The sequence below is a fragment of the Anarhichas minor genome, unplaced genomic scaffold, assembly GCF_050575085.1.
Source record: "Anarhichas minor isolate MPS153535 unplaced genomic scaffold, ASM5057508v1 ptg000003l, whole genome shotgun sequence".
NCBI lineage: Eukaryota > Metazoa > Chordata > Actinopteri > Perciformes > Anarhichadidae > Anarhichas > Anarhichas minor.
Window position 1 is genome coordinate 3150087 of NW_027466449.1, and position 14914 is coordinate 3165000.

The 14914-nt window shown below is 41.1% G+C and overlaps 1 protein-coding gene across 1 annotated transcript in view; it reads right to left on the reverse strand.

Moving 5' to 3' along the window:
• Window positions 1-14914, reverse strand: part of sema3bl (sema domain, immunoglobulin domain (Ig), short basic domain, secreted, (semaphorin) 3bl) — a 54385-nt gene that overhangs the window by 31634 nt on the left and 7837 nt on the right. The window contains exons 2-3 of the mRNA XM_076090726.1: window positions 5986-6146; window positions 809-871 (exon numbers count right to left, since the gene is read on the reverse strand). Of these exons, the coding sequence (XP_075946841.1) occupies window positions 809-871; window positions 5986-6146 (224 nt within the window). The remainder of the gene's footprint in view (window positions 1-808; window positions 872-5985; window positions 6147-14914) is intronic.

Here is a 14914-nt window from a genome sequence, read left to right on the forward strand (position 1 = left end):
CAACAATCAGCAAACAGACAGGACATTGGCAACGGAGCTGGTTATCAAGTACAGGCAGGAAACTGCTCTTGATGGCTATAGCAGCAAAGCCACATAGACAATCTTGGAAAGACTGAATGAAAACTGGCCTCTACTATATATATATATATATTCTGTTTACTCCAAGGCGTCTTCAATGAGTAGCAGCTTGGTAGGCTGGTGTATGGGTGTCAGGTGAGAAGGCCAGTGAAGCAGGACAGGGTATGAAAAAAGTGGGAACAGAGAAAATGTCTCCGGGTGTATTTAGACTCATGATTCAGGCTGTTCTTACAAAAAGTAATCCACTATAATTTGTATATATATGACACAAAATTGATTTGTATGTAATCCATGTAATCGAGAACCAGGAAATACAACATACATTAGGCTATAGAGAGCGACTATGGCAGCATAGGTTGGGCCTGATGGGTGATTCCAAAAACGTTGCTGCTGTTTGTGTCCCGTGTAAGACGGTGTTGATTTATTTGGTATGCAACTTCCGTACTGAAATAACCCCACCTCAGTAGTTATTTTAACCCCAACCACAATCTTTTCATAAAACTAACCAAGTAGTTTCGTTGACTAAACCTAACCAAGTTGTTTCCAGTGATGACAGGAGTTGTTCTTTTTATTTTTTTAAACACTGTTATTGACACATTTTGCTGGACATAGAAAAACGCACAAAAATGAAGAATAAGTTGTCGAAATATATGAGAAAGAACAGTAAATGAGGATACGTTGCATGTTTAATTTGTTGAATGTGTTAAAACAAGCAAGCATCAGGAGTTACCTGTGGTTCCTTCCCCGTTTGAATGCAGTCCTCTCTGTTGCCAGGTAATGGAGGCCAGGAGATCTATAATGGAAGAGAAGAAGAGAGAAAAACGTGTCATGATTAATGACCTCATATGATTAATGACCTCATATCTTTGAAGAAATGCAAACAACCACCTTATTCAGACATATTGAAAAATGTAATTGCTTTGTTGAACCCAGACAGTCTTTATGCGAGTATGGTAATGCAATCAAAAGATACGAATCAGCCCATGTGCGGTTAAATTTTAATTATTTTCCCTGCAAATTCAACAGCAATTACAGGCAAATTGAGCAGAGCAGATGCTCTACATATGATGGAACAAATGGAGTGAAGAGCTGAGGACTTTGGGAGTTAACTTTTGGCTTCTAAAGCTGAAACTTTGATTGAGACATGACAGACACATTTATCATTCCAGTTATATAAAAGGGTTGGTTCTTCCAAATAAAAACCTAACAAATTGTCTAACAAACTTCTAGAGGTAGCCGAGCAGATTAACCTTGTTTTTATATGTCCAGGTTGGGAGAATATCTGTCTGATATTTCTGCCTGCACTTATAGTATTTTTTTCGGTGAAATTATCGGCTTGGAAAACCCTCTACTTGTCTATATGGACTATACATACCCAACAATATAAAAAACAGAAACAAAGGGAATCTTTGTGATGCTATGAAAAACCTTTTCAAAAGGTTTGACGCACAGGCTCCGTCCCCGTCACTGTCAATCTTCTGTTTTGTGCCTGAAATAAAATGACAGCTTTGGTTTTAACCAAGCAGGAAAGCAGCTCAGCCAAACCTTCAGAGTATCCTAACAAGACCATCTGGAGCTTTAAAAAAGTGCAAATAAATATATTAATAAATCAATTTTCAACTCAAAATGTCACAGTATAGATCTAAGATTTCCTGATTAGGAAAGTCCCGAAGTCTCCCTCTCATTCTGCCAGTGAAACAAGGAGATGAGGTGAATCTCAGAAAAGCATGACATATCATTTGGACCTGAAACAATGGGACTAGTTTTCACACTGCTTTCAGAAAATGAAAAATGAAATCCAATTGCCACTGAAGAGGAAAAACCAAGCCTGTCTCAGTACTGAGACTATGACGTGTGTTGTGATACTGTAGTTTCGTACAGACTACCAGATAATTACTGGTGGTCTGTACACAATAACTCTTTGTCTGGGAACTGGCTTTGTTTTGGCCAACAGGGAGAAAAGAAACCAGAGAAAAAAGGATATGCTCCTGACTTGCATCACAATGTGTCACGGGACATAATGAGGACTCAACTGCAGACAGTCAGAGTAGTGAACAAAAGGGTTTTAATAACTCACGAAACAAAAACAGGTAATCCAAGGACGAGACAAGGGGGGAAATCCGGCAGGACAAGGCAGGGCAAAAACAGGGCAGACAGACTGGGAACCCGTGAACAGGAAGAGCAAAACAGGCGGGTAGGTAGGAAACAAAAGCAATGATCTGGCAGTGAGTGAGTGAAAGACAGGGGTTTAAATAGTGACTAGAACAGGTGAGGAGAGTTGTGCTGATGAGGGAGAGTGTGACTGGCAGGTGCACTGAATGAACTGATTAGGGACAGGTGAAGGAAGTGAGGAGCTACAGAAAACCACACACAAAACACCCAAGGCAAAGCCTGATTGTGACACAATGTGTGATTAAGTGCGTATGGAGATCATGTGTGTCGAGGGGCCACTGTGGTAGCTATGGTGTTCTGTGTGAGGATGGGAAGTTATTTAGAAACCAAAATAGAGAGAGTTGAAAAGATGAGTGAATGTTTCTGCTCCCTGAATTTCATATCAGCAGTAAAATCTGAGACAACTTTTATCATAATTCCAATGCACCACAGGCAACACAATGGACTCACTGTAAATCAGGATGACTGAAACCTGGCTCACAAAGATTTAAATTCTCTGACAAGTCCTGTACGGATGAAGGATGTGACATTGGAGCACCTGGAAATACTTTAACCCCCTTAAGGTAATAGAAAATGACAATTCTTAATACAAATTCAATGTAAAAAATGAATGAAATGGGATAGGATATGAATCAAGTTGAGAGTGCATTGAAGAAGTCTTTATGGCGATGCAAACTGGCCTTTGGCTCAAAGGAAGGTATTTCATATCAACTAGTGGTACAAGTACACATATTTGTAGCCTATAGGCAGGATTATAGGTACAAAGAGGCAACACAATTAAACCAAGTTACTAGCTCAGTGAAAACTCATCATCTGATTGGAGGGTCCGTCTGACACCCACCCTACAGTACTGTTGTCTAAAAGCCAACTTGTAAATGTGTGAATCCATTAGAAATAACAATTTGTTAATGAGTAATGAAATGAGTAAATCAATTACAGCCGGTCTAAAACTTGGCATCAAATAGTCCTAATCTCTGGATCAGTTTCTTTGGCACGATGCGGGACTGATATGAATGTGCGCCTGTCAAAAGGCCTGGCTCACACACTCAGTCTGACCTAAGGCAGCCTGATAGCATGCCTGACTGATACTGATATACTGTGGAATCAGGCCCTGCCTCAGATCTGGCTGGCAATGATCTGAGTCGGTGTACTGCAATATTCTATCCATCGTCCAAGAGTCTCGCTCCGCACGCTTTAGGAAACACGGCCAACCTCCACCAGCCATCCACGTTCCTTCCTCTGTTTAACACACCATCAGTGTGACTCTTTGCTCTTTTATTTTTTAATCCCCCCCTCAGACATAATTCACTTCAGTTACGTCTTTGATATTTGAACTTAGAATAGTGTTTATTTCAACTGCAGAAAAATCTATCCAGAGCTGGAAACAAGTGAGGGCCAGAGGCCATCTCTAAAATCACCAAAGAAGCGCAGCAACACAACATACACGGCACGCAGGCGAGTAAACACTGAGCAAAATCAAAAAGAAAAACATTTTTTTAAACAATAATCAAAGCTTTCTGCTTATGTTTTTAAGGAGAAAATTGAATATTTACTCCATCATGTAAAACATTTACATGAACTAAATCACTATTTGCTGTTGTTTTTCCTGGGTAATTACCATTAAGGCCAATTGTTCCACTTTCCAGATTTGATTCAGGAAGAACTGGATCCAGTTTGAGCGGAAACACGCAAGGTTCACTGATTTAATGCCATCATTTCAACCAAAGCCTTGTGTTTAGAATTACACCTCACTCCCATTTCCATTTGTACTACACACTCGTGGAAAGGGTGGCAAACAATAGGTATTTATTTATGCCAAAGAGATATTGTAAACTCTGGTGGGCAGAGTTTGAGCTGGACAACTGAGTAGAAACATTTCAGTAAACATAACATTATTAGAGGTATTAGTGCGTGTTGCTGCAGCAGATGCAGAAACAAGGAAGGGACTGACATTCAACCCAAACACAAACATCTTAACAAAATAGATTTAAAGGAATAGTTAACAATTTTGGGACATACACACTGTTCTGTTCACACTGTTTATACTGTTCTTTTTCTTTTCAGCGTTGGTTTATGGAGTATTTGACAGATGCGTGTCATCTCTTAAACCTTTGTTTCACTGAACTGGCTTCACGGATACATTTCCTAACGGCTGGCTCCGTTAGAAGGCCGGGCATTAAGGCTCAAACAGCTTGCAGCAAACTAGAGTATCGGCAAGCTTCATATGTGATCATCAGCCAAGACAGAGAGCCGTGAGAGGAGGCTAAGACAGCAATAATAGGGCCGATGAGGTGGGCAACATCTGGCCCTCTTTGTACATAAATTCCCTGTTCACTCATGCACTTTGTCACACACACACACACGCACACACGCACACGCACACTGATTATTTTAGCTAAAGTTCAGAAGCACTCAGGTTTTTTTTCTGTTTTAGAGAGTTATTTCTGTTCTGTGCTTACTAAACCAGTTTAATGGAACATCGAGTATAACCGCCCTGCTGGGAAGTTAAATATGATTTAATGTATGCTGCACATTTTCCCAGAACAATTATTCTACAGATATGGAGATGAAATGTTTGAATCTAAATCTGTTTATTTCCCTCGGTTTAAAGCCCTCCTATAAATCCTCTCTGAAAACTCACAAGATATAACTCAAAGGTATACTAACTCCACCAATCACAGCTAAACGTATCTATGTCTTTTGTTCTACTGGGAAAATGACATGACATTTGAATTCCACTCTAATCTGAGAAACATGTTCTTCCACTATTGTCAACATACTGTATCTGCTATCCTGCTGCAGCCCTGCATCACAGTGACAGACTCACTGATTGTTTAAATGAATACATTTCATTTAAACATAGAACAGTTATTAATGCTGAAGCGATAATAAAAGCATTCTTCTCTCTCTCTCTGTTAGTCTGACTCTCAGTGTTTGCCGACAGTGGAAATCTGCAGCTCAGTGAACAGATCTGACTTCTGGATCATAATTCATCTCTCACGTCTTTCTGGAAGCCAAATAAACTGTAACGCTCGCAGCATAACCACTGTGTTTGACAAGCCTGAATGATAAATTAAACGTACTGATTAAAGGTGCCATATATGTAAAAACAAGGTCTGATCAATGGCTAGCTGCACTTTTACAGGTGTGAGATTGTAGAAATGTTTTGGCAAAGGAAGCAAGATGTAAAACTAGCTTGTTTAGGTTAAAACAAACCCTTTTTATAGAACAAGAGGTGCAAACCCTAAAAATCTTACTGCAATAAATTTGCATCTATACTGTATGTATATAGTATAATTGATCAGTACAAAATCAAGTGTCATCTATTTATTTTAAAAAAAACTAAGCTTTCTTTAAGCTTTTGTTCAATAGTTTCATCAATGTTTTCTGTTCCAATTTCAGTGATGATGCAACAGCCGTAAAATAGAATAAAAATGTCTGTTCAGGTTTGAGTCATCACGTTAACAGTTGATTTATGAGTGTAAGAAGGCTTTAACAGATGTTCTGCAAAGAGAGAATTCTGGAAAAAACACAAAAATTGTACACATATCACTTCAAGTCATATATTATCTCCTAGAGATTGAAACCACTGCAGCATAAATCAAAATGAAGCAATGAATGTAGACCGTACAGTGACTAACCTTTCACAAAACATTAATCACCGGAGCAGAATACCAATAAAATACGTAAATAACTTTCAACTTGATGCTACTTATTGTCTCCAAAACGCCTCACCTCTTTGGACTCGCTGCTGGCAGGTCCCAGCATGAGAGAGTAGAGGATATCTTGTCCTCCCAGGAAGAGGCGGTCACGGTACTCGTCCAGGAAGACGGCGGTGAGAGAGAGCTGGCCATGGTGGCCACTGAAGATAGACGACCTGTTGGTGGACAGCAGGTCTGCAGAGAGAAAGAGAGAGAGAGGAGAAGAAATGGGTGAGCAAAGTCATCCGTTTTATTTTTTACACAACTTAAAGAATTTGCTTTTAAGCAACAGAGCATGAAATCCAAGCGGGAGAAGATTGAACAGAGAGAACAGTGGTGAGTTAAAAGAAGTAATGACAGCGATGAAGAAGATTGTCTTCTGTTCTTTCAACATCACTGATCTATTTTAAAATGTTCCCTATTGTCACATTGAAGCCTGTTGGAGCCTGTTGTGTGTGTGTGTGTGTGTGTGTGTGTGTGTGTGTGTGTGTGTGTGTGTGTGTGTGTGTAAGGCTTGTTTCCGTTTCCAACAGTGAAACAGATACATTTCCCCAACAGTTTAATGTTATTTGATGGCGATTTCCTCCTGCCTGTTCTCCAATATCTGACAGTGAACAAACATTGAATGACAGTTCGAACTCTTGTTTAATCCCTCAAATGCTGCATGTAAAGCCTTTTGCGTTATATTGTTATCATAAGAGGGTTGTGTAAAAACTATTTTCCCCGATCGCATTACAAAGGAGACTGACTGATCTGATATGAGAAGATTAATCCTCTCAACACCTTAAAGTTGTCGCCCTTATGGTGCTGCTGCCTTAAAGTTAATCTGACAGTCTGACGAAACGGAGTTCAGACTTGTACTGTATTGAAAGTGATGTGTACATTTTCTCTTCAGTACCACAAAGAAATCATATCTCTCTCGTGGGAATCCACGTGTAGCATCGCCTTTTGTTCTGCTAAACATAGTTATCTCCAAAAACACGCTCCTGTTGCTGCTGTCAACGCATCATTCCTGTGCATTAAAGGATGTTCCCAGAGAAGACAGTACCAGTCAGAACAGGAAATATGAAACATTGTGTGATAGAATGTAAGAAAACAGGCAATGATTCATCAAAGCCAACATCTCAGCACAGTAACTATTGTATTTAAATCCAGTGAACAATCTGAAAACCTCAACTGTTACGTTACTGAAGTGCACAACTTTATGAGAGCACACACACACACACACACACACACACGCACACACACATATAAGTGTCTGTCTGCACACACTAGCCTGCACCTGGCTCTCCTCTCTGATCTTGCAGCAGCTTTAAAGTCAAAAGGTTGATGCAACGACTGCAGGAGTGGTAGAGACCGGGTTGAATTCAAGTTCAGATAGATGTGGGGTGTCTTACACACACACACACACACACACACACACAGCTTCAAAAATCTTCCACTCTCTCACACAAACACCTGTTATATCTGCCTCTCCTACCTTCATGACTCTTCTTTTGCATCACAATATCTCTCTCTCACTTTCTCTCTCTCTCTCTCTCTCACACTCTCTCGCTCACTCTCTCTCTCTCTCTCTCACTAACGAGATGAGGAGAGAAAGGTGTGTGTGAGAAGACGTCTTCGGTATGCCACACTCTCAGTGGAGTCTTTTGGATGAATTGGTTTTCCGTCTACCTCTCATCACTCGTCTGTCGCGCTCAATATTCCTCTCTCACTCTTTCCAACACACACACTAACCTACACACACACTGTGAGAAAGTAGGCCCAGTCACTCCGCACTCAGTAAGGGTATAGACTGAGTGAAGCTCAGGGGGCCTCCTGTACCAGCATCACCTTGTCCATCACTGGGGCCTTGCAGACACACATATGATCTGTTTTTGTTAGAAATCTCTGTTTCTCAAACTCACAAGCTTCCACACTCTACAGTACAGGACTGCAGGACTGCAACACACACACACACACACACACACACACACACACACACACACACACACACACACACACACACACACACACACACACACACACACACACACACACACACACACACACACACACACACACACACACACACACACACACACACACACACACACACACACACACACACACACACACACACACCAGCTTCACTCAAGATCACCCTCATTACCAGTGCAGAAGAAACTTTGACAGTAAGTGGAGAACACTTTCAACAGTTTAACATCTATCATGTTTTCTCTGTGAATACACTCATTACCAGCCAAATCACAACCTGAACCAGCATCTGGTGAAACACTGTCCTCCGCTGAGGCCGACCCACATCAAAGCCTTTTAAATGTTGCTACAGAAAACCCTCTGTAGACATTTATAAGGGGAATAGTTTCTTAAGAAAGACTTAAAGCTGCTGGCAAGAGAAAAATGAGCAGACACACGGGCAGGAAGACATTGGGGATGCTCTGTGGGGAGAGAAGGAGTTAGAGAATTGAAGATAAAGTCGGACGGGGAATGGAGGGGGAGTGTTGTGGCTTTTAGTGGCTGGTAAAAGTCAGAAAATAATGAGTAGGAAGAGAGATAGGCGGGCAGAGAAAGCCACAAGACAGACAGATTGTAGAGACGTATGATGGATTTATTGAGACCGACGAGCAAGATCAGCTTTAGATCTGTTTTACATTAAATGCTCGAGATCTGTGCCATTGAATGATATGCATTTTCATGCCAAATGTTTGATTTTCTCAGTGCAGTTTGAATGCAGTCATTATTGTCACATTTGACAATGAACAATTTGCTAAATGGTTTGGTGTTTTTCAATGAAAGCTGATATATGTACAATAACCGCCAAGCACAAATGAAACATTAACACGCATGCACTGATACAGGCAGACATGTAGAGGGCCGGATGTCACCGCTGGAATAAGTGTTTTCATGTCACAGTTTATCAGCAGAACATGCAGGCAGCTCCACACACCGTCAGCTGATGACTTTCTGTCTCAACAAGTTCAACTTTTTCCACGCAGCTCTGAGCCCTGAGATGACCTCTGGCAGGAGAGTGAGTGATGAAGAATGACGAGGGACGAAACTGTGTGTGTGTGTGTGTGTGTGTGTGTGTGTGTGTGTGTGTGTGTGTGTGTGTGAGATGGGTTGAACGGGTGGTTGTGTGTGTGCTGAGACCTTCAACAGATACTGTAGGTTTTAGACCTAATGTTCATGCCACACCTCTTTGTTTGGACAGGAAAGATTGCAGAAGATGGATGATGCTAAATGTTTAGGTTAGGGTTGGAAGTGAGCAAAAGAAGTGATCATGTCCTTTAAAACTTTCATAACTTTAGGGGTGTCTGGTGGTATAATGTTTAAGATGCATGTATCACGTTCAATTCAGGCCATAAATGTCTTCACCAAATTTCATGATAATGCATCCAAGAACTGTTGAGACATTTCACTCAGAACCACAAATGTAAACCTCATGGTGGTGCTGAATGAAAAGTCAGGGGATCACCAAAGTCTGTAGGATTCATCCTCTGGGGACCGTGAATGTGTCTAGAAAATATCATCAAACGGTTGTTGGACAAAAGATCAGTCTGGACCAAAGTGGTGGACCGACAAACTCGAATCCAGTTTTTCTTCTTTCTTTCTATTGTATCATGTAAATCACTCAGAAGTATACACAAATCTTCATCAAATAACAAAAAAAATGTTCACGCCTAAATAGCACAGCCACTCACACACACACAGAGGGTAAAGGTGAGCTAACAGCTTCCATCTGCAGCTTGTTATCACTCCGGCAGCTCATCGCCTCACTGTGGAAACCACACCACTGTCTCACCTCTCACTAACCGTTCTCTCCTGCTGTCAAATCCATCTTCACATCTCTTCCGTCTATCCGTTTAACCTCTCTCTCCATCATGCTCCATCTCTTCTTTCTATCCATCTTTAACTTCCTCTCTTTCCTTTCTTGAAGTTAACTTCTAAACAGGTCTTCAATTTCATCTCTCATGTCTGTGCATCTGTCTTCTTGTCTCTCTCCCTTCGCTGCTAGATATTTCTCTCTTGTCTCTCTCTTCAATCATCTTGCATCCTAGTAGGACCCTATATACATCTACCAAATCCCTCAAAGCCTCCATATAGGGAAACTTCTACATCTGTCTCCATTGTGCCTAAAAGCAGTGAGCCGACGCTGCATTGACAAACAGCCAAACCGAAGCGACACGCGGAAGAGCATCTGGTTTCACTGTAAGTGTCAAACCTCAGCTATGGCAGCATGCAGTCTCAACCACTTCAAAGATTGGTTTGCAGTAATTTATACTGGGATGTGTTTACATTGTCAATGTTCCGCTTAGTCAGGCTGAGGCGTTCCCCCGGTGTCTGTCAAATCTGAGTCAGACGACTCAGACTGTGCAACATCACTCACTGCTGCTGTCCAAACTTTTTGCTTATTTGCATATTTCTGTTTGATCAGGGAGATTACATGGTTCTTTCATCACCCAATGACATGTAAAATAAACTTCTGATTAAAGATTAAAAAAAATATCTAGTGTGATGAAACCGAGGGCAGGATTACTGCAGAAATGCATTTGGTTTAAAAAGAAAAGGGGGAAATGTTACAAAGTAGACATTCGCTCAGACAAGTCTGGAAAACAAACAAATATAACTGAGCAGAGAATGAAAATAGTTCACTTCCAAATCTCATGCTGACATCTCTAATGTACAAATTGGGCACAGGCAGAGAGTAAGCTGTGTTAAGCTGCAGACACGCGCACACACACACACACACATGCATGTAATATAGGCACATACGCACACACAATAGTATCAGTGTTATCATTGGCTCAGTGGGAGAGGGGGACACATCTGAAGCCTATTAGACCTGCGGTGCTACAAAATGCATACCAGAAACACACACACACACACACACACACACACACACGCACTATCATGAATTAAAAAGTCCCTGGTTCAGTCACACCTACTCCCACCTCAGCTGACAAAACTCACTGACAGTCCGCTATCTCCAAATATTGTTTTGTTGACATTTTGTTTTCATATACTGTGAAACACACACGCGCACACACACACATAAATACCCATTAAACTCATTACACCGCTGCTTCCCAGCGTATCATTAGAACTCAGCCGTATATTGTTGCAGTGTGTCAAGTATTTCTGGAATCTGCCGCATGCACAAAAAGGCATCTGCTTCTCCTCCTCCTCGCCCTCTTCTCCCAGGTCTCATATTCCTTCACATCTTCCTCAGTTTGCCTGCGTGGTTTGTTGTGACATGTGCATCAGGGCTTCATTATGGATGGCTTTCTGGCCTATAACTTTACTGCATTTGCTGTAGTACAGAAAAAGAAGAAAATGCAATGAATAAATCATGCAAACAGTTATTTTCACTGTACTGTCGCATTTATTTGTATCAAGGTAAATGTGACAATTTCTCTTTATGTAGAATTCAGGCCACATCACTCCTATCTAGATGTCATCGTCAATGTGACCATGTTAGCATGCTGATGTTAGGATTTAGCTGCAGCTTTGGCTCGTTTCTCTAAACTCACTCTTAAAATCAAGTCCGGTCTAACTGGCATTGCATTCAACCTCTCATATTGTAAACTCTTCTCACTCTTCTACAAACGATTTAGACATACAGAAACGATGGTAAACAAAGACTCCAAATAAACTGGGACGATTTTGTTTTACAAGCTCATTATCCCCAGCGTCTGACTCCAAGAGGGGTTTCACGTTTCGTTTGAGTGACCATTGTGAAATATGTCACAGTGGTGAATATTGGTTCCTCTCGCTCTCTGTCTTTTGTGTAAAAGGCAACAGCGGCAGATGAAGGAAGGCACAGCTGCAGCCTCTCAGAGCACCGAGTTGACTGAATAGCAAAGAGCAGACTCTCACACAAATAGTTTGAATTGATTATAGTTCTACACTGGAAACTGGTGTTTATTTGTGATGTTGTGTACATTACAAACATGTTGCAAGTGCATCTATTGTAGTTTTACTTTTGTTGCTGTATTGAGGTTTATTTCTCCAAAAAGATTTTGAAAGAGATATTGTGCATGTCAATATAGTTGCACATAAGGCTTCTATGTGATCACTATTCTATTTCACTTTTATACAATATTGTTTTATAGTATATTATATATATATATATTATATGTTATATAGAAAGTGTTAATTCACAGCTATAAGACCTCCACATATCTGTTTCCATTGTTTAAATTCACAGCGATGTGTCCTGGCAGAGAGGCCAGATAACTCGTGACAGAGTAAATCCTGGGATTTCCTGCCAACCTGTTACGGCTCCTCACTGGAGATGTCATTTCCCCCCCCCCCCCCCCCACGCAACTTGCATTCTTAACAGACTTGATCATGTGATAAAACCATGAGAAGAGAGATGAGCGCCAAAAAGAGAGCGCACACAACAATCTAGTGACTTTACGGTGAGATACGGTCTCTCTTTTTATTTCTTAATCTTTCTCTCACACACAGAAACTGATATATTCAAGACTTCTTCTTCTCTCTCTGTCGTCTCAGGACCCGATCTTCTCTGCCGGGCCAATCAAAACGCAGCGCATGGTGCTCCTCATCGCCCTCGATACTCTTCAACCCTCGCCCTCTGTCTCTTTTTTCTCCCTCATCATCCCTTTCCTTTCTCCCTGACGGACAGTTGCTTTCTCTCCATCCATCTTTTTCTTCCGTCCACTTTCATCTCTTTTTTTCTCCCTTTTTGAATCTACTCTTACGTCATTACTCACCCGTACCACACACCTCCCCCTCATTTTATCTCTCTCAACCAAAATGATCCACAACATGCCCACTCCTCTTAACCCGAGCGTTCCTCCTTCCTTTTCTTCATCCCTGCTTCTTTCCTTTCTAATCTCACCCTTCCTCCCTTTACCTCAGAAACATGTTATCCTTCCTTCTCAACCTTGCTTTATTTCACTTCATCATTCCTACGGATACAGTATATTTCTGTCTGAAGAAAGTCCAATGCTGTTTCATTCCCTCAGTCTCTTCTTAAACTCTTATTATTTTACTCTCATCCCTCCCTCCCTCCCTAAATGCCTCTTCCGAGGCCTCCAGCGCTCTACAAAATGTTCCATTGGCTGTGTTGCCAAACACAAACGTTGTTAATTGAATGCAGCAAAGTGCAGCCACGCATTTTATTAAATTCTTCTTCTTTGAGTTTAGTCAAAACTATTACTTGTTACATAAAGTCAGATTAATTAATTTGTTTGTTTTGTGTTTCGAAACCAAAAACAGCAATTACTTCACGATTCAATTATGGACTAAACGAAAGCAGATGCAGCTGATGCCCTAATCGGCAGCAAATACACTGAATACATGAGAGGCCAGTAAGACAACTGGTTTCAATACACATTGGCAGAAGCACCAGAGTATTCACACACACACACACACACACACTGCACAGAGCTTTTCCACTGGGATCAGTTAACGGTGATGTTTGTTTGTGATTGCATTTGTCAGCTGCCGTCTAATAGATGCATTAGTCCACATCGAGTCTCTAGTACTCGGCTCTTCTTGTCAGCAGCTCCGGTGGAACTAATTGATTCAGTTTGTTTCTGTGGAAGGAGGAGCAGCACCTCAGTGTGTGTGACCTGCATTAGAGAGGGATCCCATCACCCCATGGCCTGTTTCTCTATCACTTTGCATTGGTTCTGAGCCAAAGTGCAAAATGGTAAGACACTCAATTGGGGTTTGTGTGTGTGTGCGGGCATGTTTAATCCATCTTGTGGGACGTAAATCTGATTACACATTCACATTTTTGGAGACTCGCCTTCTTTTTGGGGACAATACTTGGACAAAATGCACGTCCCCGTGACTCACGGTAAATCATCATATTAAAGGATTCAGGACTTTGTTTAAGATTGGGTTTAGGTTTAAGTAAAGGTTTGGGTAAGGGGTTAGTTTTAGGCTATTATTGTTAGGGTAAGTCTCCAGGAAATGAATTTAAGACAATGTCCCCAAAAGTCATGAAAACACGACTCTGTGTATGTGTGTGTGTGTGTGTGTGTGTGTGTGTGTTATCATCCTAGTAGGTTTTCTATTCTGTTTTTCTTTCTCTCTATGCTTGCTGCTCTCTGCAGGAGGATCCAGCTGTACTACTGTGTACGTAATGCCCGGTAATCCTTTAATGTCTCCAGTGAAAAAATACACAAGCAGAGCTGATGATGTTTATCTATCTCATGGAGGGCAGTGGAAGAATGCTTCTCCCTCAAGTTGGAACAGCATGACTTGCTATAAAACACTGGCAAGGCATCTGTCATCCCAGCATCACGACCCAGCATGCACTTGGCGGACACAGACGTACAGGAGGAGGCCAAGTTCAACATTAGTCCAACTGAGTACAAAGTTTTCACAAGGTGTTATTGTGAGACTGTGATTTGTTGAAAGTATGAAAAGCTTTGGGTGGACATGAAGAGCAGATGGTCATGTAAGTTATATACTATAGTTCAATACTACCTTTGCACTGGTTTTCAATGATTGTTGGCAAGTTAGAGACACTAGACGCTAACACAGGACAGGAGGCCATGAACACATAACACATCTCGGGTTAAGCCTGGACCTCTTCTCTGATAAACAAAAAACATCTGACCTTAGTCTTGTTTCTTATTTAACCATAATGATGATTTTCTCTTACCTTAACTACCTGGTTTTAATGGTTATTTTCTGTTATTTTGCCTTTGTTGTATAACAATTGGTTTTAGTTGGGCAAACCCAGCGGCACGTCAACTATCATATTTTAATATACTAGTCATATTTTAATTTCTATGTGTGGAAAACAGTATTGAAACATGTCATGCATCAGTTTCTCTGGGACTATAATTTATCTACAAACAAAAATATGCCTTCTGAGCCATTTCAAAGACGCTGTTGCCAAATAAAAATCCTACACGGAGAAGCTTTTAAATGGTATCTGGAGCTGAAATAGAATGGAAACAACAGGAGCAGAACATCAA